The following is a 24,365-nucleotide window of genomic DNA, read 5'->3' as shown; positions in this document are numbered from 1 at the left end:
AGGCAAACTTTCCCACGCATTAACACTGGCAGTGGGAATTTGGGATAAGAGGACAGACTGCAGATGGTATCACACGTGCACCTACGCGGACGCACGGAGAGGACTTGAGCCGTGTTATCTTTTCCAATCTAAGTAAGAACTGGAAAGGGATTCATCCAACTGGCACAGCACAGCCTCCAAACCCCAAAATCTTTACAGCTGGTTTGCTAAGAGATGTTTTTTTGACTTGTTGGAGTGGGAAGGAGGGAAGAGAAAAACACAGCTAGCACTCCTTCCTACAGCAAGGGGAGAGAAAGTTATTTCCTTCACAGATTCAGGGTGTAAACAGTTTTACTTTTAAAGCAGAGTTAAAACCTGAATAAAATAAAATAAAAAAAAAGCATGCTCAAGAAGCATTCTGTCATACCACACTGCTTGCCATACAAGCCAACACTGCTTTTCCTGACTGGAATTAAAAGTCTTTTACATCCAAAGCTCAGGGTGCTCTCAGGGTGCTGCTGGAACAGGCAGGGAAGGCTCTGGAATCTGCTCTGCACCCCGCTGGGGTGAACACAAGAGCTTCCCCTCACAGCACCAAACACCTTTCCAGGAGATCTGACATCAGGCTGAACACACAGTGCCAAGTGAATTCCAGCACCTGGAGAAAGCAACAATGCCAAGAAGGAGGACACCTGGACAAACAGAGCTGGATGACTCCAGAGGGATCCTAAAACCACAGCAGGTGTTCCTTTCATCTCCACACTCCTCAATGCTGAGAGATGGAGCTCTGGGCTCGTGATCTCACCGTGTAGGAGAAGAGAACAGCAGTACAGGCTGGCAGTCCTCGGGGATTAGGGTACCCCTTCCTGGAGGAGGGCATGGGATAAGCCATAAAACATGGAAACAAACAGCTACAGGATCAGCAAAAAGAGCCACATTTCCATCCCACCGCTCATTCATCTCAGTATCTAAAACCAAGCCCCCAAGGCTCTTGTTAAAGGACTCTCTTCATACTGGTTTTGATATGGGAAGGGGCATGAGCATGACTTGGCTGCTTAATTCCAAGGCACTGCCCTAAATTCTGGGATGCCTGGAATTTATTCCTGGGTGACTGAAGCAGTTAGCCCCTTGTTGGAAAGCAGTTAGCCCCTTGCAAAATTAACTGCAGCCTAAATGTGGAGAGCGTTGCTTGAACCAGTGCCAAGGTGCCTCATTTCTGTGACTAACTAACACCAAATGAATCATTTCTCTAAAGAAAACCCCTCCAACTTGGACTTTCAGGGACTTGCAAAAATAATAATTACATTTGTCTTTTATACCCAACAAACATTTTGCTCTACAGTGGAATCAAAGGGGAGAAGCTGAATACAACCACTGGCAACTATTTTGAATTTTTTTTTTTATGCTTTTAAGCACAGACATTTTGCTGTGTAAATTGAGCTCACTTCTCTCCATCTCTCAGTGAGCTTTGCTGGGGTCCAGCAAGTGCCTTTCAGCAGATGTTGTTCCTAATGAACCCAATAAAACACCACGCATGACAGAGCAAGAAATTAACTTTACAAGAGCCAGGAGGATACAGGTTTAATTTCTCTTGATTCAGCAGAACAACAATAATCCTGTATAATAATGTGCCACAGTCCTGAGGAAGAGAAAGCTCAGCTCTGATCTTAAGCCTGCCCCAGATCACTTTGCTATCCAACATCCGAAGTCCTGAGTTCATCAGGGAGAAAAACAAACCAGGATAAAGTGGTTTTCCTTCTCGGAGACGATTCCCTTCAGCTGGAGGTGGACAGGGATTTGATTTAAGCGGCGTTGTCTTGGTGCTGGTGTGGAGCAGGTGCCCTGAGCTCGGCTCCTCTTCACTCAAGTCCCGTGGCCCCTCGTGGCCGGGGCTCCCCAGGGGTGTCACTTCAGCCAGATCCACTTGTCCCCCACGTCGGCGTTGTAGCCCTGCCTGTACTTGCGCCCGGGGAGCTGCAGGAGGCACAAAGCTCAGTCAGAGACACAAAGTGCTGAAGTGCCTCGAGGCACCTGCACAACACCAGAGATGTTTTCACATCATAAGAATAACGTTTACAGGAAACTCAACCCCGAGCTGTGCAGCTGAAGGGGGGACCCACAAACCCCACTATGCCATAATATATATATAAATAAATTAGGCCAGTAATCTCTACAGCATATCCCACCTGGTTTCATCCAACTCCTCCCCAGTTGGAGAGATGAGTCCTCTCACTGTATCATGTAGCAGAGGAATTGAATCAGTCAGTAGAACCTCACTCCAAAATAGGCACACGCATTATTAAATACATGAAATACTTCATGCATGAGATACCGAGTTAATTACGATGTTAAATTAAACCATTCTAATGGAATTGCAGATTTAGCCTTCAAGAGCTGAACTTAACTTCATTAAAGCAAAAGCAGTATCTGCCTGTCTTCATAAGCCAAGCCAGAAACCATTATTTGGTGGAAAAAACCCAAAGTTTCTTGAACCCTCTACCCAAATTTCAGTGGTACCCTGGGACCGAAGCAACAACCAGGTGTGGAAGCAGCTTCCTCTGGTAAGTACTGACCACAACCTGGAACACCAGAGATGGTTAGATCCCAGCTCCAAAAGCAGAATCCATCTCCAGAACCTGCACTCCTACCTCCAGGAATTACAAAGAGACAGAACACAATGCTCATCTTTGAGCTCCAATACTGGACTCAAGGAGCAAACCACCATAAAAAAAAGCAAATTAGTTTTGTGGGAAGGTCTGTAGCAAGCAAAGATGCTGTAATAAAACTCTTCCTTTAAAAATAAGCTATCTGCTGGCAGCCTTTGCAAAAATTAAGCACAGATCATCTGGTCTGTCTTCACACAAACACTGGTTTCACTCAGGACCCCTGAGATATCCTGATGGTTTTTCCTTTCCAAAAAAACCTGTAAGGGTATCCAGTTGCAGAGAGCTGCCCCTGCAGAGAGAAGCAAGACCCAGTCTTGATAAAAATCTATGCTCAGGCCACAAAAAACAGCTATTTAATCAAAGATGAAGCCTGTTGTTTTGAGGAAGTGGAAGGCTGTGGGTTTTTTTACTTGAAGGTCAAAAAAATAAGACACTTCTTTGCCTAAAAATCAAGCTAACAGGAGACTTTACCTCCTTCCCGAGACATTCCCCACCCTGCCTTGTTGCAAGCATTTGTGATCAGCTTTTCTGAGGTTTTTCAACTAAATGTCTCGTCTAAATATCAGCAGAAACCACACAGTCCTGTTGAGAGTTCCCCCTGCAGAGCGGAGAGGAGATGGGAGATGAAAATACCTGATTACTGTCTCTGCCCCATGGATCTCCAGCGGTGAGCCAGGGAGGACACCAGACCTGCTGTGGCCAGCCTGTGACACAAACACAGCTCTCCCTGCTCTTCTCCAGGCAGCACATAATTGGCCCTTTGATACTTGAAGAGATTCCCAGATAACTAGATTATTAAAGCAACAGGAGATCTCTGGGAAAAGACAGGAGTTTACAGTTTTGTTTCTGGGTAAATCTGCCCTCTGTAAAAAAGCTACAACATCAATCCCAACAGAACTCAAATTCATTGTCCAAAACAAATTCCCCGTGTGCCTTTGCTTAAACACATGCAAGACATCAAAGCAAATGTTATAATAAGTATTCATCCATAACTCCATCCTTCCCAGTGGGCCTTGGCAAAGGCAGGGGAGTTTGGAGACATGTTACAGCCAACCTGTCAAGATAGCCAAAAAAAGGGAAGAAGGCAGAGTAAACAAATCCCACATTACCTAGGAAGCAGGATGATGTGAGCTGATGTTCTGTGCACAAGTGACACAGATGACTTCCCAAAAATGGGCTCTTCGAATCCCACGTTTCACAGCTGGGATTGCAGTAAAGAAAGCTGCAGACCCAGGAACAAGGCAGGTTTTTGCAGACCACTGCAAAGAGGAGGGGTAAGAGCACCAGGGAAGATCTGGGGATGCCAGGCAAGTGGTAGGATGTGCCTCTTCTGGTGAAGCTGGTGCTCCAAACTGCACCCAGTTGAAATTCCCAGGCTTGGCCAGCACGAGGGCAGGGATGGAACAGGCAGCCAGCCCTGAGGCTGCTGGGTTTGCAGCCAGACTGCCCAGCCCAGAGGAGAGATGATGAAAAAGAGAGAAGAAAAAGCTCTATGGAACTTGCCAGTAGCTGAGAGAACAGAAAGGGATTGAATATTCACCTTCTCTTCCAGTACAAATCCCCTGGAAGCATCCCAGGCCAGGTTGGATGGAGCTTGGGGCAACCTGGGCTAGTGGAAGGTGTCCCTGCCCATGGCAGGGGGTGGAACGAGATGAGCTTTAAGGTCCCTCCCAACCCCACCTATTCCATGATTCTGTGATAACAGAGACCCCCCCCCAGACAATCACAAGAGCTCACCCACATCCCTGCACCAGGAGATAAGGCTGAGCTCCCACCAGGTCACTGCCAAGGAACAGATTTTTCCACTCCATGGGAATTAGTAAGACAGAGACTGAAGCCTTGGCCTGCTGCATTACACTGAGCAGAACCCAAGAGCTGGCAGTGAGGATTGTCTGAAGAAGGATGTGATAAAATCCACCACACAGAGCATGAAACCCATGAAATGAGCTGGACCCAAAGGCAAGGCCAAGCTCGAAGGCATCAAGCTGCTCAGCTTTAAAGAGCATTAGGAAAAGAGATGAAAACAAGACCCTCTCATCAGTTAAATTAAGAACCTGCCACAGAAGTGTCTGTCAAAACTATAAACATGATGAAAAGCCCTGTAAAGTGGTAGAGGCTGTGGAGTAGCAACAAACAGCTTCAGCCAGCTGTTTGTTATCTGGCTCCTCCGGATAATTCCACCCCAGACATGTGCAGGTAGAGCTCTGGAGAGTTTTAACAACCTGAAAAGGTTGTTTAGAGCCTGTCTTGTTTTCCAATGTTTCAGGACCAAAAAGAATTACGGATTTTGCCTTCTATTCCTGTGTTGCTTTGTGCTAATGGCTGGTCTGCAGCTCCAAGAGATCTATAAATAGCCTGTTTTGAGCAGCACTGATCAAAGAGCACTTAAAAGCAGAGTCATTACTCTGCAAGATCGGGCTCATTCATCAATATCCAAACCTCATCCTTCAGTGGCTGTTTATAACAACCACAATAATAGCCCCTTCCATCACTGCTGTTAGCAGATGACTGCTTTTTCCAGTAGAAATCCTGACTTCCAGAGGTTTGTCAGTGTTGATGGCACACAGCTAAAATCTGAGAGAACCCAGGAAATGGAGCTTCATATATTGGCTGAATTCTGGAAGGGTTTGGCTCCCCATTGCTTTCCACAAGTACCCAAAAGGAAGTTGTGGCCAGGTGGGGTCTCTTCTCCCCAGTGACAAGAGGAAATGGGCTCAAGTTGTGCCAGGAGAGGTTTAGGTTGGACATTAGGAAGAATTTCTTCACTGAAAGGGTTGTCCAGCCCTGGCACAGCTGCCCAGGGCAATGGTGGAGTCCCCAGCCCTGGAGGGACTTAGAAGTCCTGTAGCTGTGGCACTTGAGGACAGGGGTCAGTGGTGGCCTTGGCAGTGCTGGGTTTACAGCTGGACTCGATCTTCAGGGTCTTCTCCAGCCTCAATGATTCCGTGTCTCAGAGCAACAGCTAAAGGAGGGGAGGGGGTGTTAAAACCCCCCAAACACACATTCAAGGTGTGCAGGAGTTGGTTTCCAAAGGCCTGGCACACAGAGACGTGTGTTCCAGCCTCACTCCTGCCATTCTTTACTCAAACAAAACCCTCGATGCTGTTAACATTCCCTGCAGCCCAAGAAACAAGGGTACTCAAAAGCTTTACTGAATTGAGGTTAAAACAATTCCAGTGTGCTGAACTTGTTCCATGAATGTTGTCCTGCCCTTCATTCACTCATTAAAAAAGACAGACAATGGAAATCCTTTGGAAAGAGAAGTGTCCATAAGGAGCACCAGTTATCCACTACAGAGTGCAAATCTACTGCAGGAAAAAGCCAAGTAACAGTATCCAAGTCACGCCAGCACAGTTAAACATCTCAAACTGACATTATTTCACAGTTTAAGATCCATGGAGATGTTACCCCTCTATTAAATTATATTTCAATTAATTTTAATTTAATAGAGGTCTACCCCTGGGATCACATTCATCCATGGGTATGGGATTAAGAGGGGTCTGGGAAAGGGAGGATGTCCTCCCACATGAAGTGTTTCCATTCACAGGGCTCAGGGACAGACTATGAAGTTGAAATGGATTATTTTAATGCCAGTGAGATTTGATTGTCCTTTTGATTTACACAAGTACCTAGTGCCTGGTACAGCAGAGCCCACCTCCTAAAATAAAACAGACACAACCACCCAGACCAAGATTTGAGACAGTCCCAAGGTCTCTCAGGTTCCTTGCCTCCCATATCTGGGATAGATATCCCTGCCAACTGCTCAGGATATTTTTCATGGGAAGCAGGGTGGAGAGCTACACGTTTCTAAAGCAGAAAAGGGGCTGCTCTCACACTCCTTCCATATGTACAGGACTGGTGACAGCAGAGGAGAAGTGGGAAGGTGGGAAGAGAAATAGATCCCATGCCTATTCCCACCTTTTTCCAGGTACCCTTCATGAACAACTCTGTCATTCCCAGGTCTTAGTTACTCCTCAGGTTCTTCTGACCTTACTGATACCTAGCCAGGCAACATCTTGCTACTTTAGAAAGGGCTAAAAATATTTTTGCCGAGATAAAACAGGAAAAAAAACCCCTTAAATTAAGCCTTTCCTAATTTATTGTGTGTCTGTTCTCATTCCTTCCTGGATTCAAGAGCAGACAGGGCTGGGCATTACAGCTGTCAAACACCTCCTTTAAAAGAAGAATTAGGAAAGGAGATCTTGATCTTAAAAAAAACCCAAAAACTTCATCAAGCCAAGAAAAAAATGGCAGGAGAGAGAAAACAGAAGGTTGTATCAAAGACAGCAGCTATGGCAACAATCACAAACATGGAGAACAAAGATATCCTAAGCTCCCAGCTCCTGCAAAGGCAAGAGTTGTTCCTGTTGTTGATCCAGACTCCAGCTTCCAGAAGGCTCAAGTATTTCTTCTGTGGCTCTTTTGGGAGATTTGTGTAAGCAGGAGACTCTGCACTCTCCGAGGAGATGGGAGAGCTGAAGGACTTCCTAACACCCCCTTCTGTCAGCTACTACCTTCAGCCCCTGCAACCACAGCTGCCAAAAACAGTCAGGGCTGCACTTCACAGGCCACTTGGGCCACCTCAAACCTGGAGAAAATCTTCCCTTACTGTTTGGGCTACTTATGACCCTCACATTGCAAACACACACTCTCATACCCTTATTTTTGGGTTGTGAGACAGAGCTGACTCATGTTGCAGGCTCACCTTCCCATCACTCAAAAGCTACTTCCCTGCAACCACCTAAATAACTGGAGGCATGGCAGACATTGCACACAAGGGTTTCCCCTCCTAAGGCTCTATTCCTTAGGAAAAAAGAGAAATAAAAAGCCTAGGGAAAGAGGGTGGGACTCTCCTCCCCTCTGACCTGTTGCCTCTTCTCCAAGAAGAAGAGAAGACTGCAGGGGACTGCCAGCCTCACACTGCCAGGCCCTGGGGCAGAAGGGAAGAGGATGAGGAGCAGGATATAAAGCTGAAGCTTGACAAGGCAGCTGAGCTGGTGCAGCTGCCGTGGAAGGAGCCCGAATGCACCTCAGAGCAGCAGCCAGGTCTGTGAGCAGCTCAAGCTTTCCTTGCCTCGTGGTCAGCACCTCTGTATTCCAAAAGCAGCCTGCCACTAGGGAAAAAAGTGTCGGGAAAACAAAATGAGGGCCTTCTCTTACCTTTCTGCGGCATAGGACAAGGGAAAATGGCTTCACAGTGACGGAGAGCAGGGATAGATGGGATACTGGGGAGAAATCCCTCCCTGTGAGGGTGGGGAGGCCCTGGCACAGGTTGCCCAGAGAAGCTGTGGCTGCCCCATCCCTGGAAGTGTTCAAGACCAGGTTGGACGGGGCTTGGAGCAACCTGGGATGGTGGGAGGTGTCCCTGCCCATGGCAGGGGGTGGAAAGAGATGGGCTTCGAGGTCCCTTCCAACCCAAATCATCCCGGGATTCTGTGACTCCACGAATTGCAGCAAACAGCTGCGCTTTTATGTGCACAGAAAAGCACATGCACGTCAAAGAAGCAGTCTCTCCCCACCCCAGGAGATGCAGCAGGGCTTGCCAACAGCATTCAGAGTGTGAAGTACATCAGCACATTATTTAAGTACACTGATTCCATTAAACACAACCATTTGTTTTCATCTTCCCTGCAAACACATCTGCCTAAGTGCTCCAGCTTCACAGGGCGCACACGGAGTTTGGAGCATTATCCGTGGGGATTGTGTGCAGTTGGAAGAAAGAAGAGAGATACAGCAGTTGTTAAGGGGAAAAAAAAGGGCAGTCAAGTCTTTACTAGTCTGACAGTTCCTAAAATAATGTTGCTTCACCAAAGAATGAACATGCTTATCTCTGATCTACAGATCCTGACTAAAAGGTTACTTTTTCCTTGCCAGAAAAGCATCCTTAGAAGTTTGTGAATGCCTGAAGAGAATGGCTGGACCCTGCCAGGTGACTTTATGGTACGAGAAGGCTGCAGAAAACCACCTCCTCACACATGAAAAGAACCTTAGAGAACAAATTTAGAAGATATACATAAAATAAAAACGAGTTTCTAGTACTCAGAGCTGTATGTGGCCACCTCATTATTTCGTGGAAAAGCACACATACTAAAATCTTGAACTCTGAAGAGGGTTTCCTCCTCCTCCTCCTTCTTGGTTGCTTCTAATGAATATTTTGAACAAAATCCAGCTTCTGCCTGGGATTTGTAAATCCCTGAAAACCACCATTATTAGGCAGCATGAGTTGTGTGCATGCAACTCTGAAAGACACAGCAGTTCCCTGCCTATTGGCACCATCGAGGATTTATGAGTAGTTACAGGGGAAAAGAAAAAAATCCCCTACGCAAATCATTGTATTTAGGTGGTAAACATCATTACACCAACACTTCCCACAAGGAAAAGTTCGAGTTCTGTAATTATCCCATAATTAAGCCTTTACTTACAAGTCACGTGAGCCTAAAAACCTTTATCTTCAAATGCCAAAGTGGTAGCACAGTTTTACCAGCCCTGCAAGGACATAGGCAAGGCAAGGGCTTACAGTTCCCTCTCTGCAGACCCAAAAAACATCCCAAATTTGGATGTCTAGAAGCTCCTCTGCTCTCTCTGCCTGTGCAGTTGGTCTCTTGCTGTGTCACCTCTGCACAGTGGCCTTGTCTGAGAGAAAAAATTCAGACCTTCATTTGCTAAATGAAGTTAAAGGAAAAAAAAAACAGATCTTCCAAGTTTCAACACAAAGAATTTAAGCCTTACAACATAAAACAGCAGGTGGAGCTGGCTTTGTGTTTCCCCTTCCAGTAGCTTGTGGAAAACAGGAAAACTCAGCATCTTTTGCATTGTGCACCATCCCTACAGACCCCCCCCCATTCCTCAAAGATAACAAGTGTCTAAGCATTCAGAAGAGAGAAAAAGAGTATTACTATTGCCTAAATTTAACAGAACACCTCCTGAAATGTGCAACTCCTCCTTATTCCAAAAGACATTATCACTTTCCACAGCACTTTCCTGAATCAGGGCCTACAATCGTGCCTGCAGAAGGGAGATTATATTTTGGCAATGTTTTTTTTGCTCAGCTTCAGCTGTCAACTAACTGGCAAGGAGCAGAGCCATGCAAGAGCACAGCTTTCCTTCCCAGGTACCCACATTCCTTCTCCTAAGCATCCCTTTGCTACATCTGCAAGGCAAGTCCCAATTTTCCCTGGCAGCCAGCTATTTGATGAGCCAGGACATTCTCAGTTCCTTGCCAGCACAAAGAGGGATGTGCTGTCGTGCAGCCAGAGGAAAAAAAAGGCTTTCAGAAGTATTACCCCTGGTTCTCAGCACACAGCACCGAGGTCAGACCTTGCTGTGTGTCAGGCAGCCTCAGTAATTCCCAGCTCCACTGCAAAGGGACATCTCAGCCCAAAAAAACCCTTCTCATCTTGGGAAAGAAAGGCACAGTCAGTGCAGATGGATATTGTGTGCCACAGTCAAGTCATGCCGCAGATCCTTCTCAAATCTGTGCTGCACGGCCACAGGCATCTCTTGGAGTGAAGGACTCCAAAAATCTTTGGGCTGAGATTGAAGCTTTGGGTTTAAAAATGTGATAGCACAGAGGATGAAATTCTGAGAGCAATTCCTCTGCTGGACCAGGGAGTTTTCAAGCCCATTAGACAACCTCAGCTGCTTTCTGCTGCTTTAACCTTTAGCTTTAGCCCCTTTTACAAGCTGGAAAGGTCACATCTTAAATGAGGCAGAACAGTGTGAGCCCAGAGCCTCTCCACTACACAGTTAGCTGAAGAGGAACATATTATGTGGAATATTTTGCCTACTGTGGAAGAAAACATTGGTAGTTCAGAGTTTCCAAACAAGTCCGTAAATCTGTACCTTACATTTTCATTTCAGTAAGAGACTGTATATACTAACAAGAAAAGAAAAATAACAGTGTTTTGATTATGCAAATCATGGTTTCTAACAATTTATATTGTATATTCCTCCCTTTGTCTTCAGCAATTGCTTAGAAAATGAAAAGATGCAGTGGCAGAGACTCCAACCCAACTGGAAAATAGATTAGAAGCTTGGCCAATCACTATTAATTACCATCAGTTCCACAACTTCTCTAATGAGCATTTTCAATACCTGGGCCTTGGGAAAGCCCCATGTGGTGGGAGAGGACCCCATGCCAGGTAAATCACAACCAGCACCAGGGCAAAGTCCTCAGTGGGTTCGAATCCGTTGTCTCCAGAACCAGCAAGGCAAGAGCTAATTAAAGCCTTGTGTGGGAGCCTGCAGGAGGTGTAAGAGAGTGTGGGGCCACAACAGGCTCTGGATCCATGCCCACATGCAGAAACACACTATTTAAAGCAACAACAGTTTGGAGCAGCGATTCAACATTCGTTCCTCCTCAAGAAAAACACCCCCTCCCTTAGCATTTTATAAGAAGTCACCACAGGTTTCCAATTTTCTTGTTTGACTCAACGGATTATTTCAGATTTCAGAGGTCAGAGACTAATCAGGGCAGGAGAAACAAAAACAAATGAAAACCACTTATCCTTTGGTTCACATCTAAAGACCAAAAAAAAAAAAAAAAAAAAGAATAGAATCAGCTTAGGAAACAAACCATTTGCTTCGTTACTCCCCTCGTAGGGAAGCCAGACTTCAAAGAGGTGGGGATTTGGGTAAAATCCAGGAGTTGCTCTTAGAAACGTGCATCCCTGTGCAGGCTGTGCCCAGGTCAGCGAGGAGCACCCTGAGGGGTGTCCCCTGGCTGTCACACCCCCCTCAGCAGCACTCACCGCTCGATACTCGTAATAGATCCTGTCGAACTCGGTGCCTCCAATGGTGACCTCTGGAATGAAGCGAGGGATGGTTACAGTATCCAGCACTAAACTTTTGTCCTGGACACTGAGGGGGAAAAACAAGGAAAAGGAACAGCAGCAGTTAGTTCACATCCTGCCCCCAACAACAGCAGCATCAATTCCCAGCTTGTCCAAATATTGCTGCCCAGAGAAGCCGTGGCTGCCCCATCCTGGAAGTGTCCAAGGTCTGAACAGGCCTTGGAGCAACCTGGGAGAGTTGGAAGGTGTCCCTGGTGGAACCTGGTGAGCTTCAAGGTCCCTCCCACCTCAAACCATTCTGGAATTCTATGATTAAAAGAATTACTTTTCTGTTAAATAGCACTTTCAAAGGTTTTGGCTATTTTCCAGTTATGACAAACATTTATCCTTTTCCTAACACATATATTGTGTCTTTCCCCTCATCCTTGCCTCCAATTTGCTCCTGCTCCAACTTCTCCCTGCTTCTCCATTCCCTCCTCCAAGTTTTTCCTCCATCATTCCTGAGAGCCTTTTCCATGAGGCACTTCTGGCTTTTTTGCTTTATATAAGTAAGGTAAATACAGTGTTTTTATTGAATCCCCCACACATTATCTTGCTAAATTCCCATCCTAAATGGATCAGTACTGAGGCAATGACAGGGTTGGAAGCAGGCAGTGCCTCTAGCATCCTGCCTGGGAAGAACCAGGGAAAATTGGCTGCAGCAGCTGCAATGACAGATATCAGGATCCACCAAAAACCCACACTGCACAGCACCAGCACTTTCAGATATCCCGAATTTAAAATGCCTGAGAAACTGCTAGAAAGGCTCCTGCTGCCTGTGGTGTCACACACAGGCCGACAGTGCCACCTGGATGTGTTTGGGGAAAACACATCCATCTCCAACCAACACTGACCAAATCCTAAATTCAACACGAAAAACTCTGCAAATTGTGTTGTTTCCAACAAGTTGCATGTCTTTACAAATACTGTCATGCACATCAAGCACATCCCCTGAGCAAAGCAAAGTTTATCATCTTTAAGAAATTAATTTTTTCCCCTGAATCACAAATTTTGGGACCTTACCTCCCAGCACTGAAGAGTTTCAACAAATAAACTAGTTTGCTAACACATCCTGACATTCACACTGCAAATTATCCTCCTGCAGACAAACTGGTAAGGAAATACAATAACCCAGTAAAAGCTGAGATGGGAGAAGGTGAGGATAAATGACCAGGTTCAACACTTAAAATGCTTCCTGCAAACTGTGACATTATTTATCCTCACCTACATAAAATGTGTATTTCACGTGCTGGAAGCCACAAAAACGAGCCCAGGTACTTATGAAGCAAAACTTCACACACACAGAAACCACGTCTAGTAGTCTGCAGTGTACAGTTCATCCATTCTTTCCTGAATCCCAGCCAAGTGGCAACTTGTGGAGGACAATTCCCAGGCACAGTTTATTTTAGTTAACGGCCAAGATGGCAAACCTGCTGCTCTTCAGACTTTGCTCTCACTGTACAAGAAAAGAATGCAAAGCTAACGATGGCTTCTCCAGGCTCTGCTCTGCACCTCCAGAAAAAGCTTGGAATCCTGACTAAAAGCACGCCCAAAGACACCTGCCACAACAATGTCCAACCACAAAACCACAGGCGCTTGCCAGGACTAATTCCCTGCTCAGCAGGAAGCACTTAAAGGCACCTTTTATGTTTCCTTAGTTTTCTCTCTCTCCCTCAGGAGAAAAAGCATCATTATTTACTCTTTTCTGAGTCTTTACCACACTTTCTCGAAGCAGCTCTCATTATGCAGCACCTTTACCTGTAAGACTGTGTCAACATTTCAAAGGTAACAGAGCATGGAAGTGTGGTCCCAATAATTTAAGAACATTAGATTTTAGCTCACATAACCCTGGGTTCTTCCCACAGGAATCACACCTGAAAGTATTCTACAGCCATGGGTGGCTCATCTCTTCTCCAAAAGCACCTATAACACACCTAATTCACACTCTGTCCAGCAGCAGCAGGTGTTGAGGAATCAGGACTGACACATTCCTGCTTCCCTCAGACAGCTTCCAGCAGGATACACTCATTTTTCAGGGAGCCTGCAGTGGTGACACACAAGTAACCAAGGTTTCATTTTCCATCAATGTACAAAACACAGTCCCACAGCAAACATTAGAAAGTCTGATGAACCTTGCCAAGGGTGCAAGGCGGGGTAAGGGAAGGAGACTGCTTAGAAAAAAATAAACCAATCAACCCTACAAAAGACCCTGAGTTTGCATAGGCTGGGCTGTGATTTCTCAACACCTGATGCTGGCATAGTCACAAAAACCTCAAGTGACCTCCCTTCCAAGGTAAAAGCACTCACTGGCCTAAGAGGCAGCAACACAGCACCATACCAAGTTCAATTCTGTGTTTATACATGAAAGTTAATTTTCCTCCATCTGCCAAAGGGGCTCAGTTTCCCTCATTTGTCCAGGCAGAAGAGGAATGCCATGGCCAAGGTGAGCCATGGCCACTCCCTTGGTGAGCAACACTCACCATCAACACCGAGAGCAAAAAAAAAAAAAAGTTTCCCAAGAAAAGCAGGTCTGCAAGAAAAAGGGGACAAGGTGCAACAACAGCTCTGCAAACCAATAAAAGCTACTGCAAAGAGGAAATTACAGACAAGTGTTTCAACCGAAGCAAGAAGCCAGGTTGGATGGGGCTTGGAGCAACCTGGTCTAGTGGAAGGTGTCCCTGAATTTCTAGGGAAATGAGAACGAAAGGTCTCTCTCCCTCACTCCCAAGTTCTCTGCTCTACCTCTCCCAGGTTCTACTTTACCAAATTCTGAAGGAGCTGCAGGGATACAACAGATTTAGCTGTGGACTTGTCTGATGCACCAAGTCACAAGCAGTAAATTCCCTCCACCAGCTGGTCAAGTAACACAGGCTACACCACACAGCCTACAGCTCTTCACCCCAAAACATGATGTCTTCTGCAGTGTGTGTGGACAGACTGATTGTACTGGGAGGGGCACAGATAAAGTGCCTGAGATGGTGCAGTGACAGCAGAGGAACTTCTTGAGACATTTAAAAAGCCAGAATGGTTCGTGTTGGACTTGGAAAGATGTGAAGAGCATCCTGAGATCCATCCAGCTTCCTGACACAAATACAACCATTTTTACCTTTTCCCAAGGGATCCCACAGTCACTCTAGAGCAAGGGAGAGCACTCAAGGGCAAGGCAGGGAGATAAAAGGGATCATTATGCAACTGATTTCACATGGGTGCGGCTCACCGGTCTGATTAGCTGACTTATTTGCTTTAATTAGGCAGAAGCCCTGCTGGGGTTTCTGTGCATTAGACCCTCTGTATGAGCAGTGAAAAAGTTCTCCTCACCCCTGCCCATCGATCCCAGCCCCCAGACACGCTGGTACAAGCTGAAGTTGGAAGAGAAAATCACAGCCCAAGTCAGCCCCAAAACCTGGGAGGTCAGCAAAGGAAGCAGTTGCAGATGGAAAACCAAACAGAGCAGAACTTCTATTAGGTATTGGATATTAGGGAAAATTTCTTAACTGAAAGGGTGGTAAGACATTGGCACAGTCAGCCCAGGGCAGGGGTGGAGTCACTGTCCCTGAAATTATTCAAAAGCCATGTGGATGTGGCACTCAGGGACATGGTTCAGTGGTGGCCTTGGCGGTGCTGGGGGAATGGTTGGGCTTAATGATCCCAGAGGAGTTTTCCAACTTAAATGATCCTAAATACCAGCTGCAGCCTCCCAGGAACACCCACGAGAGGGCAGCACGTGCCAGCACCCGAACAGGCACCAGGAACCACCTGAAACCCCACTTTCTGAAGGAAAAATGAACACAGGCATCGGACACCAAGAGCTCTTTGCTACCTGGGCACTGGAACAAGTGAGGAAAGCATCAGCCTTAAGGTTCATGGACTAGCATCTGAGATTGGCACTGGATGCCTAGGGAGGCAATTCCAATGAGGAAGACACGCAGCAGGCTCCCTGCACTTTTTGGAGGTAACATGAGAAACTTCCAACATAGGATATTCTGTGATTCTGTGATTTAAATAAGCAGTTCATTGCAGTGCAAGATCTTAAAACAGCCACACGCTGCCAAAAGAAGAAATAATTTTGTATTATCTACAACAACAACAGCCTTGTACAGGAGACCCTCTCACCCTCCTCCAGGGTTCAATGAAAAATTGAGTCCTTAAAGCAATTTATTCCCTTCTACGGCTGCAAAGTTGAATTTTCATACAGTACTTGAACACCCTGCTCTAATTGAATGCTTTGCTTTAACTCCCTCCTACACACTGCAATTAATAATCCTTTCTTAATACCTGCACTAGTGTGGAGCTACAGGAAAACAAGCAAATTATTTTCTCTTTCAAAGGAAATCTGATTGAAATAATTTTGCAGGGTCTAAGTCACCAGATATTACCCTCCAATTACTACACAAAGAAACCTTGTCTTAGATAGTTAAAATGCACCCAAATCATGACTTGTTTCTCTCAGACACCACCCAACACTGCTTTTCTGCAGTTTCTCCTCCCCCCTTGATAGAAAAAAGCATAGAAAAGGAACATTATCTCACATTTCAGGAGGCACTTGAAGTAACAGTAAAGTAATAGGGAAAGAATGTCAGAAGCCTAAAAAAAAAATGTTTGACTTACTGCTCCAATGCCTGTCACAATAAAGACAAAAATTCAGGGACAGATATTCAATTAAAAAAAAAATCCCTGTGTTTCTGTTAACCCATGAGACAACCAGAAATTAATGAAAACAATACAACTCTTACATTTTGTTTCAAAAAATGTAACTACACTGCACTTGCTACCTGCACATCGAGTCTAAAGCTGGATCTCTTCACATCCAACTAGGCAGACAAGGATCTTTTTAATAAAACCCAGCCCTAAGTTTGTCTGGAGTCTCTTGTCTAACGAATCAGCAGTAAAATGCCACACCATGTTCCAGTGCCAAGCTCCAATACTGCAAAATGCAACCTCACCTTTAAAGACCCAAGGCTTTGACCATTTTCCCTGAGATCTGATGCTAAGAAATGCTCAGTGACTGGATGACATCATACTTACTAAAGTCTCAGATGGTGGAAAGAAACATCATCCTGCTCCAGCCATGGCCCCTTGTCAAACTTCAGGTACTCAATGTCTTCAATGACCTGAGATTGGAATGGGAAGGGTCACAGACTAAGAGGTGGTTTGATCAGAACATCCAAAAAAATCAATTAAATCATCCAAATAGATTATTAAACAAATGAAAAAGGCTTCACTGCTAGAGCTGTATTAACAAGGCAAATGTTTAGAGAGAACATTACCATCTGCCACCCTGTTTCAGGAGGTCGTGGTCCTGCCACAAGCACTGGGCAGGCACAGCTCTGAAGATCCTGGTGCTTTCAGCCTTGGATGGCAGGGAATAAACTGGCTGGGAGGTGCCTTATTTCCCAATTCTTACCTGATCCAAGACATTCTTCCTCAGCCTGCTGTTGAAAAGTAAAGTACAACCTCCCCTCTGAGGGAGAAGGAGGAGAAAATGGAAATAAATCTAAATTAAACCCCCTTTTTGTTACAAAAAGAATCGCCATGTTCCATAGGACACTTGTGTGGTGTTGGGTTTATTTCCAAAAAGGCTCAGTGGCTCATTCACTGACACAACTGGCATCTGCCCCGGGTGCTGTGTGGTTCACATCACAGAAACAAAGGCATGTTTCAGGCTGGGAAGCTCAAACAGACCTGGAGTAGCAGCACAGATGAGTCCAAAGGCTCAGGATTTCACTGTCCATCAGGACCTACCCAGGCATGGATGATCCCTGAGCAGAAAGGAAAGGTAACACCTATGGCTCAGCACCCAGAACCCTTCAAACGAGGAATGCCAGCTCAGCAAATCATTCCTTCAGCATCCCCAAGTTTATCAATCCCAGATTTGAGCTTCATTTACAGCCTGGCTCCACCAGAAAACAGATCTTTGCTGGTCCACCAGGTAATTGCTCATCACACATGGCTGGCTGGACCTGAAGGAAACCTGAACTGGTGTCAGGGGGATGCACTTCAGGTGCATGATGAGGTGGAGATAGTGCCTTGAAGCAACTTGGACTGTTACAGCTCCAACCATCCCTTTTCAGAGGCCTTTTTTTCCAGAGGGAAAAGACAAAGGTGTGAGGTCAGGACCAAAATCCTGGTGACATATTGTCAATTAATTGACAAGCAAGCAGATCTCAGTAATGGAAGATAAAATAATAAATGAAAACCCCTTGTATTCCTAACATTAAGAAATAAAGGGAATAATTATAGTGGGTTTAAACACTAATTTTGCAGAGAAAGTCTTAAAAAAATACAGTTGGCATGACACCACCAAAGCATATTTAGACTCCAAGCAAGTTTAGAGAGATCAGAAAATCATCAAGGTTGGAAAAGACCTCTAAGATCATCAAGTCCAACCCCTCCCCCAGCACTGCCAAGGCCACCACTAAACCCATGTCCCCAAGTGCTACATTCACATGTTTTTTGAAGACTTCCAGGGATGGTGATTCCACCACTGCCCTGGGCAGCTGTGCCGGTGTTTGTCCACCCTTTCGGTGAAGAAGTTGTGCCTAACATCCAATGTAAGCGTTCTCTAACCACTTTTAATGCCTTACGAGGGGGCACTTGGCACACCAGATACTGCAGGTGTGAGCACAGAAAACCTACTTTTCACATAAAGTCAGTGACCAGTAAGTTAGTTCAAAACGCCATTACTGATTTTAATTATTCAATTTAAGAGCTGAATCTCTACCAGACTTCCCTTTGCCTACACAAAAGCAATTCCTTCTCCACTCCACAGCCAAGCTTTGAAAACTTGCTGCTGCCTGATGACAGGACTGATCACAGAGAGCTGCTATAACAGGGCTCAAGATGTGTTCCAGGGAAGAGAGGAATCTGCATCCAAATGAGTTTTTTCTCACTGTTATTATCAGATCAGAGATCTCTCTCCCAGCAGCTCATTAACAATGCTATCAACTTCCCAACTAGATAGAAGAATAGCTGCTTAATTTATAAGGAATGCCCTGGCACCCCCTGGGAATCAGCAGCAAATATCCAGGGCTTTCAAAACAACATTTAAACATAGAGCTAACTTTGTATTCCCAGTTTTATCCTCATGTGAAACCAGTCTGAACCACCCTAATGAAGCTCATTTCAGCACTCATTACCCCCTTAGCCACCACTGCCAGTGGTAATTACAATGTGAAACCCCAAATGACCTTTTTAAAAGACACTTAAAGAATCATTTCTAAGCTGTGTGTGTCTACTATGAGCAAATAAAAAATTATTAAATTCCAAGACCATAAAAAATTAAGCTCCCAAAGCCCAAATAACCTGTAGATTGAAGCAAGCTAATGAACATTGCAGCCTACCAAGAGGGCACCCCTGTGTAAACACACACCTCACAAGCAAAAGCCAAATCCCTCCTGCCAACCCCTATTTCCCAACTTCTACTGTGCCATTCCAAAGGTGAACTGAATCTGAACAGAAAAGGGGGAAAACCAGCTTTATTCTTTGAAGCAGACCAAGTACCAGTATCTGTCACCAACATCCAACGATCACATCATGGAATTGATAATCTTAGGGGTCTTTTCCAACCTTAATGATCTTGTACTTTAACTTCCAAATGCTAATCCTTCCTCCAGTCCAGATTGGTCCAACCAGATTAAGAACTCCATCGGTGCATCTGATGACCCTATTTACAGTGATGGCTCAAGATTGCTGAGCTTGGGAGACTCCCTACTTGAACAATAAGAGCTTTAGACTGACTTTAAACCCTGATTTAAGGGATTAAAATCAAATCTCTAGCAATGGGGTTTACTACAAAAAATCCAGGGAGGAAACAAGCTGCTTTATTCCGACCATTTTAAGACGTGTCCAGAGAGATGGAAGGGGAGAAAACAGGTAAATAACCCCCATCCCAACTTTTCTTCTACCAAACACCCCGGATACCCTCTTGAAACACCATGGTTCTCACATCTTATCCTCGCTGTTATGTTGTTATCCAGAAAAAATAACTATATATTCTCACCCACATCACAACCTTGTGATGTCATTTGAGCTCTACTTTTTATGGGTTTTTTTCTGTTTATCTGCTGTCACACTGAAGCCACCAGCCCTTTTTGTGGGTATAACCCCACACTGCCTCACAAGTCTACTGCTTAATAATCTAATAACCTTTATTATCCATCCATTGCAGGAGAATCCACAAATCCATCCACAACAACACAGGACCCAAAATGTGGCACACACCCACAAAGGGAACCAAAGGCCTAGAGACCCACAGCACTGCAGCTAAGGTGGGGGGGAAGAAAGGGGGAACAATTTTTAGGACCAGGAAAAAGTCCTTATCAATATTTTCTGCTTCACAAAGTCGTATGACCAGAACTTTGAAGGACACCATGGCCAAAAAAAGTATCTTTTGCCTGATGAAGGGTCATTTAAATATTCAAATGAACACCCTGCATATGCTAATAAGATTAATGAAGTAGATGTTACAATTCCAGTAAGATCATGTGATAGAAGCCTAGGAGGAGAAGACTGGGCTGTGTATAAGGAGGTAGAAATTTCACCTAGTCAGGATGAAGACCCAGGGCTACTCTCCTCTCCCTCCTCCCGGGGCAGGGATGACTCCTCTGCAAGCTTCCATGTAGGATTATCATCATCAACATAGTATTATTGTTATTATTAGAGCTCTATCCCTAAAACTGAAATGGGCCAACTACAAACCTGTCCAGAACCACAAAAAACTTGTTGCTCTTTCCATCAGGGAACAGCAGCTACAGAGGAAAATTAATGATGGAGAAGAAAAAGGCTTCTGTTATCCCACCAGTAACTCTTCATGAGCAGGAATGTTCAGTGAAATAAGGCAAATAATATTAAATTTGCTCCAAAAAAAGGAACATAGTTGAGTAGGAGGAAGCAGTGATCTTGTGTCAATCCTGTCTCAGAAGAGAGAGATTATTTTTAGCAATGAGAAGGCAGTTTTTTGGCTTGGTCCAGGGTTAACATGTCTTGCAAAACCAATGGAGAAAAAAAATTGCCAGCTCATACAGATGAATAATGCAGGCTTACAAAGCCTGGAACAGCTCTGGGAACACAGCTCTTTGCTACAACCAAATCATGACTAGTTTTTGGAAAACAACAGCTGTTTTATCCCACAGAAAGCTGGGCACCAACTTCCACTGTCCTGACAAAGTGACACTGATGGAAATATTCGAGTTCAGACCCTGTATAAAACAGAGAGAATCCATCCATGCAGCAAACTCACCTTCTCCACATCCTCGGCCTCAGCTGTCGTGTACTGCAGAACTTCACTGCTCTCGCTGCAAAGAGGGAAGACACTGAATTCCCCTGATCCAGCTGCTCTACCCACCCTCTGCCCTGCTTCAGAATGAACAGAAACAGAGTTAAAAGGCACAGACCCCAAACCAGAATTGTTACAACTTTTTAGAATGCTCACAGTAATTCCTGTTACATCTGTCAGCTGCTTCTTTCCTGGTGGAAAATTGCTTTCAAAGGGCAAATGGCCTAGGGAACCTACATTATTTCAGTTCAAAAAAATAAAAATCACACCTATGGATTTGTTTTCATTTAACGAATGTGGCTCCTTGCCCCAATTACAACTGCCCAATCTACTTGAAGCTAAGTGAAATTTTCAACCAGTCTAGTCCAAAACTTCAGTGGACTTTCCTTTTTACAAGTACATTACTACCTGTGAGTAATTTTTAGCAGAATACATGCATTCCTCACTATTTACTGGGATAACTGAACCAATACAAATGCAGGCAGCAGGATCTGCAAGTGTAAAAACATTTAAAAAAGGTAATGTTTCCTGGTTACAAGACTATTTTGTTAATCACCCAGCAGCCTCCAGGGAAAAGGCACTTGCAGAGCATGCCCACAAGAGGAGTTCCTATATGAACATGCTTCATACTACACATGTTCAGCTGACCTCAGTAACAGCTGCTCTCAAACCTGCTCCAGCTGGAAGACCTTTCCTTTAGCTAACAAATTAAGAGAAAATAAAATAGAAGCCCAGCGTGCACATTGTATCAAACAACACACAGCAAAGCTGAAGGGCAAGGAGGAAAATTTTATAGAATCCCAGATGGTTTGAGTTGGAAGAGACCTTAAAGCCCATCCAGTCCCACCCCCTGCCGTGGGCAGGGACACCTTCCACTAGCCCAGGTTGCTTCAACCTGGCCTTGGACACTCCCAGGGATGGGGCAGCCACAGCTGCTCTTCCATATCAACCCAAGGGAGAGGTCAGACTTGAGCAGAGCCTTATAGCAGCAATTGCATTAACAATGCAGATCAAACCACTTGATCCCATCCCTTGATTTGACTCTGCAGATTATCAGGGCTTCATTAAGAGAAAACAGCTGCTCAGTGACTCTGCAGATTATCAGAGCTTTCCTTAAGAGAAAACAGCTGCTCAGTGGAAGCAGTATTGGATATGAAAGGGAACATTAGCAATCTTAAGGGTCTGGTCCAGGAAAAGGGAAAAAAAAATAAAAATCAAACAAAACCCAAGCACTGTCTGTTCCAAATCACCAGGCAGCACCCGCCACAGCACCCAGCTCACAAATCACCATCCTTAAAAACATTAAAGACATTCATAAACATGCCAGACTAGAACAGAAACACCCATTTTAAAGCACATACCCACTATAAAACACTTCAAGCAGCATCAGGTTGCTCCAGTTAAATAGAACAAGGTAACAGGAGTTTTGCCCAGAAACAAACTGCATTTCAAGAGAACAACCAAACTTAAGCGTGAACATGGGAACCGTGCAGGAGTTTGCTCAGCAGTCTGTAATTCCTCTTTTCAGACTGTCTGAACCAGATTTTGGGCTCTCTCAAGAGCCAGGAAATCAGTGTCTAGGCAGACCAGGGAGTGCCAGCCAGGCACGAACACAGCTCACTGCATCACTCTGCCAGCAAACAAACAGTTAAAGGCAGTTGTGGCTCCTGTACTGATCCAAGACAGGAGCCATCCAGAGGTCCAGGGATGCACGAAGCTGGTTTCACACATTCCCAGCCGTCCCCCATCAAGGGGACAGAGACAAAGATCAATGTGACAGGTCACCGTGAGCCCATCCGCTGACAGGATGCCAAGCAGAGGGTGTGTGCTTAACAAGTGTACTGACCATGCACAGACAAAGGGCAGGGAGTTGAAATCCCAGCAGGATTTAGTATTTTGCATCACTAAACACCACGAGATGTATCTGGGGCTCGATCTGATCCAAGGAACAAGCAGCATTTTTCTCCTCGACAATAAACTTGAGCAGTGTGCCCTCGGGGGGGTGGCAGTCCAAGGCTTCCCACCCTGCCTCCTTCTCCATCCTTATTCCCTATCATTCCCTGGCTGTAGGGGACACAGTGGGAGGCAGCTGGCCGTGTACATCACACCAGCAGCTCCTGCCTGCATGAGTGACAAGCTCAATACCCAAGTTATTCAGTTCAGTTGCTGACAGAGCCATTACACTGATGTACCAGGGCAGAGGAGCGAGAGCCAAGGGGAGACAGGGAGGCTACAAAACACCCCAGGATGCACCTGGATTTCAATGGAACTCAATAATCAGCCTCATGCACACCCCATTACAGAACTCACACCATTACAGACAGTTTTGATGGCTCAGGGACCTTGGAGAGTTTCTCTTCCAGAATTCTGTTTGGTTATGAGGGACCCAAGGCTGCTTTTAGGTTTTTAAGACACTGTGATTTTTGATGGAGCTCTTTTATAAGAACTGGGACAGCTGGCAAACTACCTCATCTCAAGTTTATAGGGAACACATTTTTGCTTCCCAGCTTGAGAAAGCCAGGGGAGCCCAAAAAGTGACAAGTGGGAATGGTTTCCCACGGACAGCAGGCAGGGTTAGATGGGACATTGGGAAGAAATTCTTCCCTGGGAGGGTGGGGAGGCCCTGGCACAGGTTGCCCAGAGAAGCTGTGGCTGCCCCTGGATCCCTGGAAGTGTCTAAGGCCAGGATGGACGGGGCTTGGAGCAACCTGGGCTAGTGGAAGGTGTCCCTGCCCATAGCAGGGGGGGGAACAAGGCAGTCTTTAGGGTCCCTTCCAGTCAAAACCATTCTGGGATTCTATGACAACAGAAAGGAGTTTTTGAGAGATAAAAAATCCAAAACTTTCAAAAAAGTCCTGAAAAAAGCTTCTGTTGCATCACACTCTCCTCAGGTCACACAAACACACATCACTCCTAAATTCACTTTTAATTTCCCACTGTTGGCATCAGGCTTTCCTGGTGCCAGAGGTTATTAAGTACACACATTATTATGCCATGACTGCAACAGCCCATCATTAGGACACAAGACTGTACCCCATGGCACAAGGAGGATTCCTCACATGACCTGATCTGCTGATATGGGCAGATATTTTAGGATTTGCACACATTTTTACTCAGAGACTTACAAGACAAAACATTTTGATTTGCTAACCTGATCTCTGGAAGGAAGGTTTTCTTGTAAGAATCCTCAATGTGCTGGAGATAGGAAGGAGACACCTTTTTCTCATATGGCTAAAAACAAACAGAGAACAACGTTGTGGAATTAATTTTCTTTCCTTTCCCACCAGTACAGGCTCCAGCCTAAGCTCCACCACCTGCCCAGAGCTGGAATAAGCAAACATCCAAGTGAACCACATAAACACTAATGGAAGTCTGAAGAATTAAGAATTTTGGAGTGTTCAAAATTCCTTACATGGCATTAAATACCTAGAGTAGGCCTCAAAGAGATCAGCTTTCCAAGGAATGATCCATCCTTGTTACCTGCACATTCAAGGAAGCTTTAGATAATCATCCAGAAAATAGGAGAAGATTGTCTGAGTCTACCTTTTCCATAAGAAAATGCAAATGTGCATCCACATTTCCACAGTTTCAGAAAAATGCATGGGCAACCACCCA

At 45.2% G+C, this 24,365-nt stretch overlaps 1 protein-coding gene across 1 annotated transcript in view; it reads right to left on the bottom strand.

Moving 5' to 3' along the window:
• Window positions 1–1,529: 1,529 nt before the first annotated feature.
• NDUFA10 (NADH:ubiquinone oxidoreductase subunit A10) overlaps window positions 1,530–24,365 on the bottom strand; it is a 28,879-nt gene continuing 6,043 nt past the window's right edge. The window contains exons 6-10 of the mRNA XM_017835640.1: window positions 23,902–23,981; window positions 20,715–20,769; window positions 16,502–16,587; window positions 11,396–11,504; window positions 1,530–1,953 (exon numbers count right to left, since the gene is read on the bottom strand). Of these exons, the coding sequence (XP_017691129.1) occupies window positions 1,885–1,953; window positions 11,396–11,504; window positions 16,502–16,587; window positions 20,715–20,769; window positions 23,902–23,981 (399 nt within the window). The 3' untranslated portion in view covers window positions 1,530–1,884. The remainder of the gene's footprint in view (window positions 1,954–11,395; window positions 11,505–16,501; window positions 16,588–20,714; window positions 20,770–23,901; window positions 23,982–24,365) is intronic.

The sequence above is a fragment of the Lepidothrix coronata genome, unplaced genomic scaffold (genome assembly GCF_001604755.1).
Source record: "Lepidothrix coronata isolate B3197 unplaced genomic scaffold, Lepidothrix_coronata-1.0 Scaffold261, whole genome shotgun sequence".
NCBI lineage: Eukaryota > Metazoa > Chordata > Aves > Passeriformes > Pipridae > Lepidothrix > Lepidothrix coronata.
The sequence above is the reverse complement of the archived record's forward strand: the minus strand, read 5'-3'. Positions and strand labels throughout refer to the sequence as shown.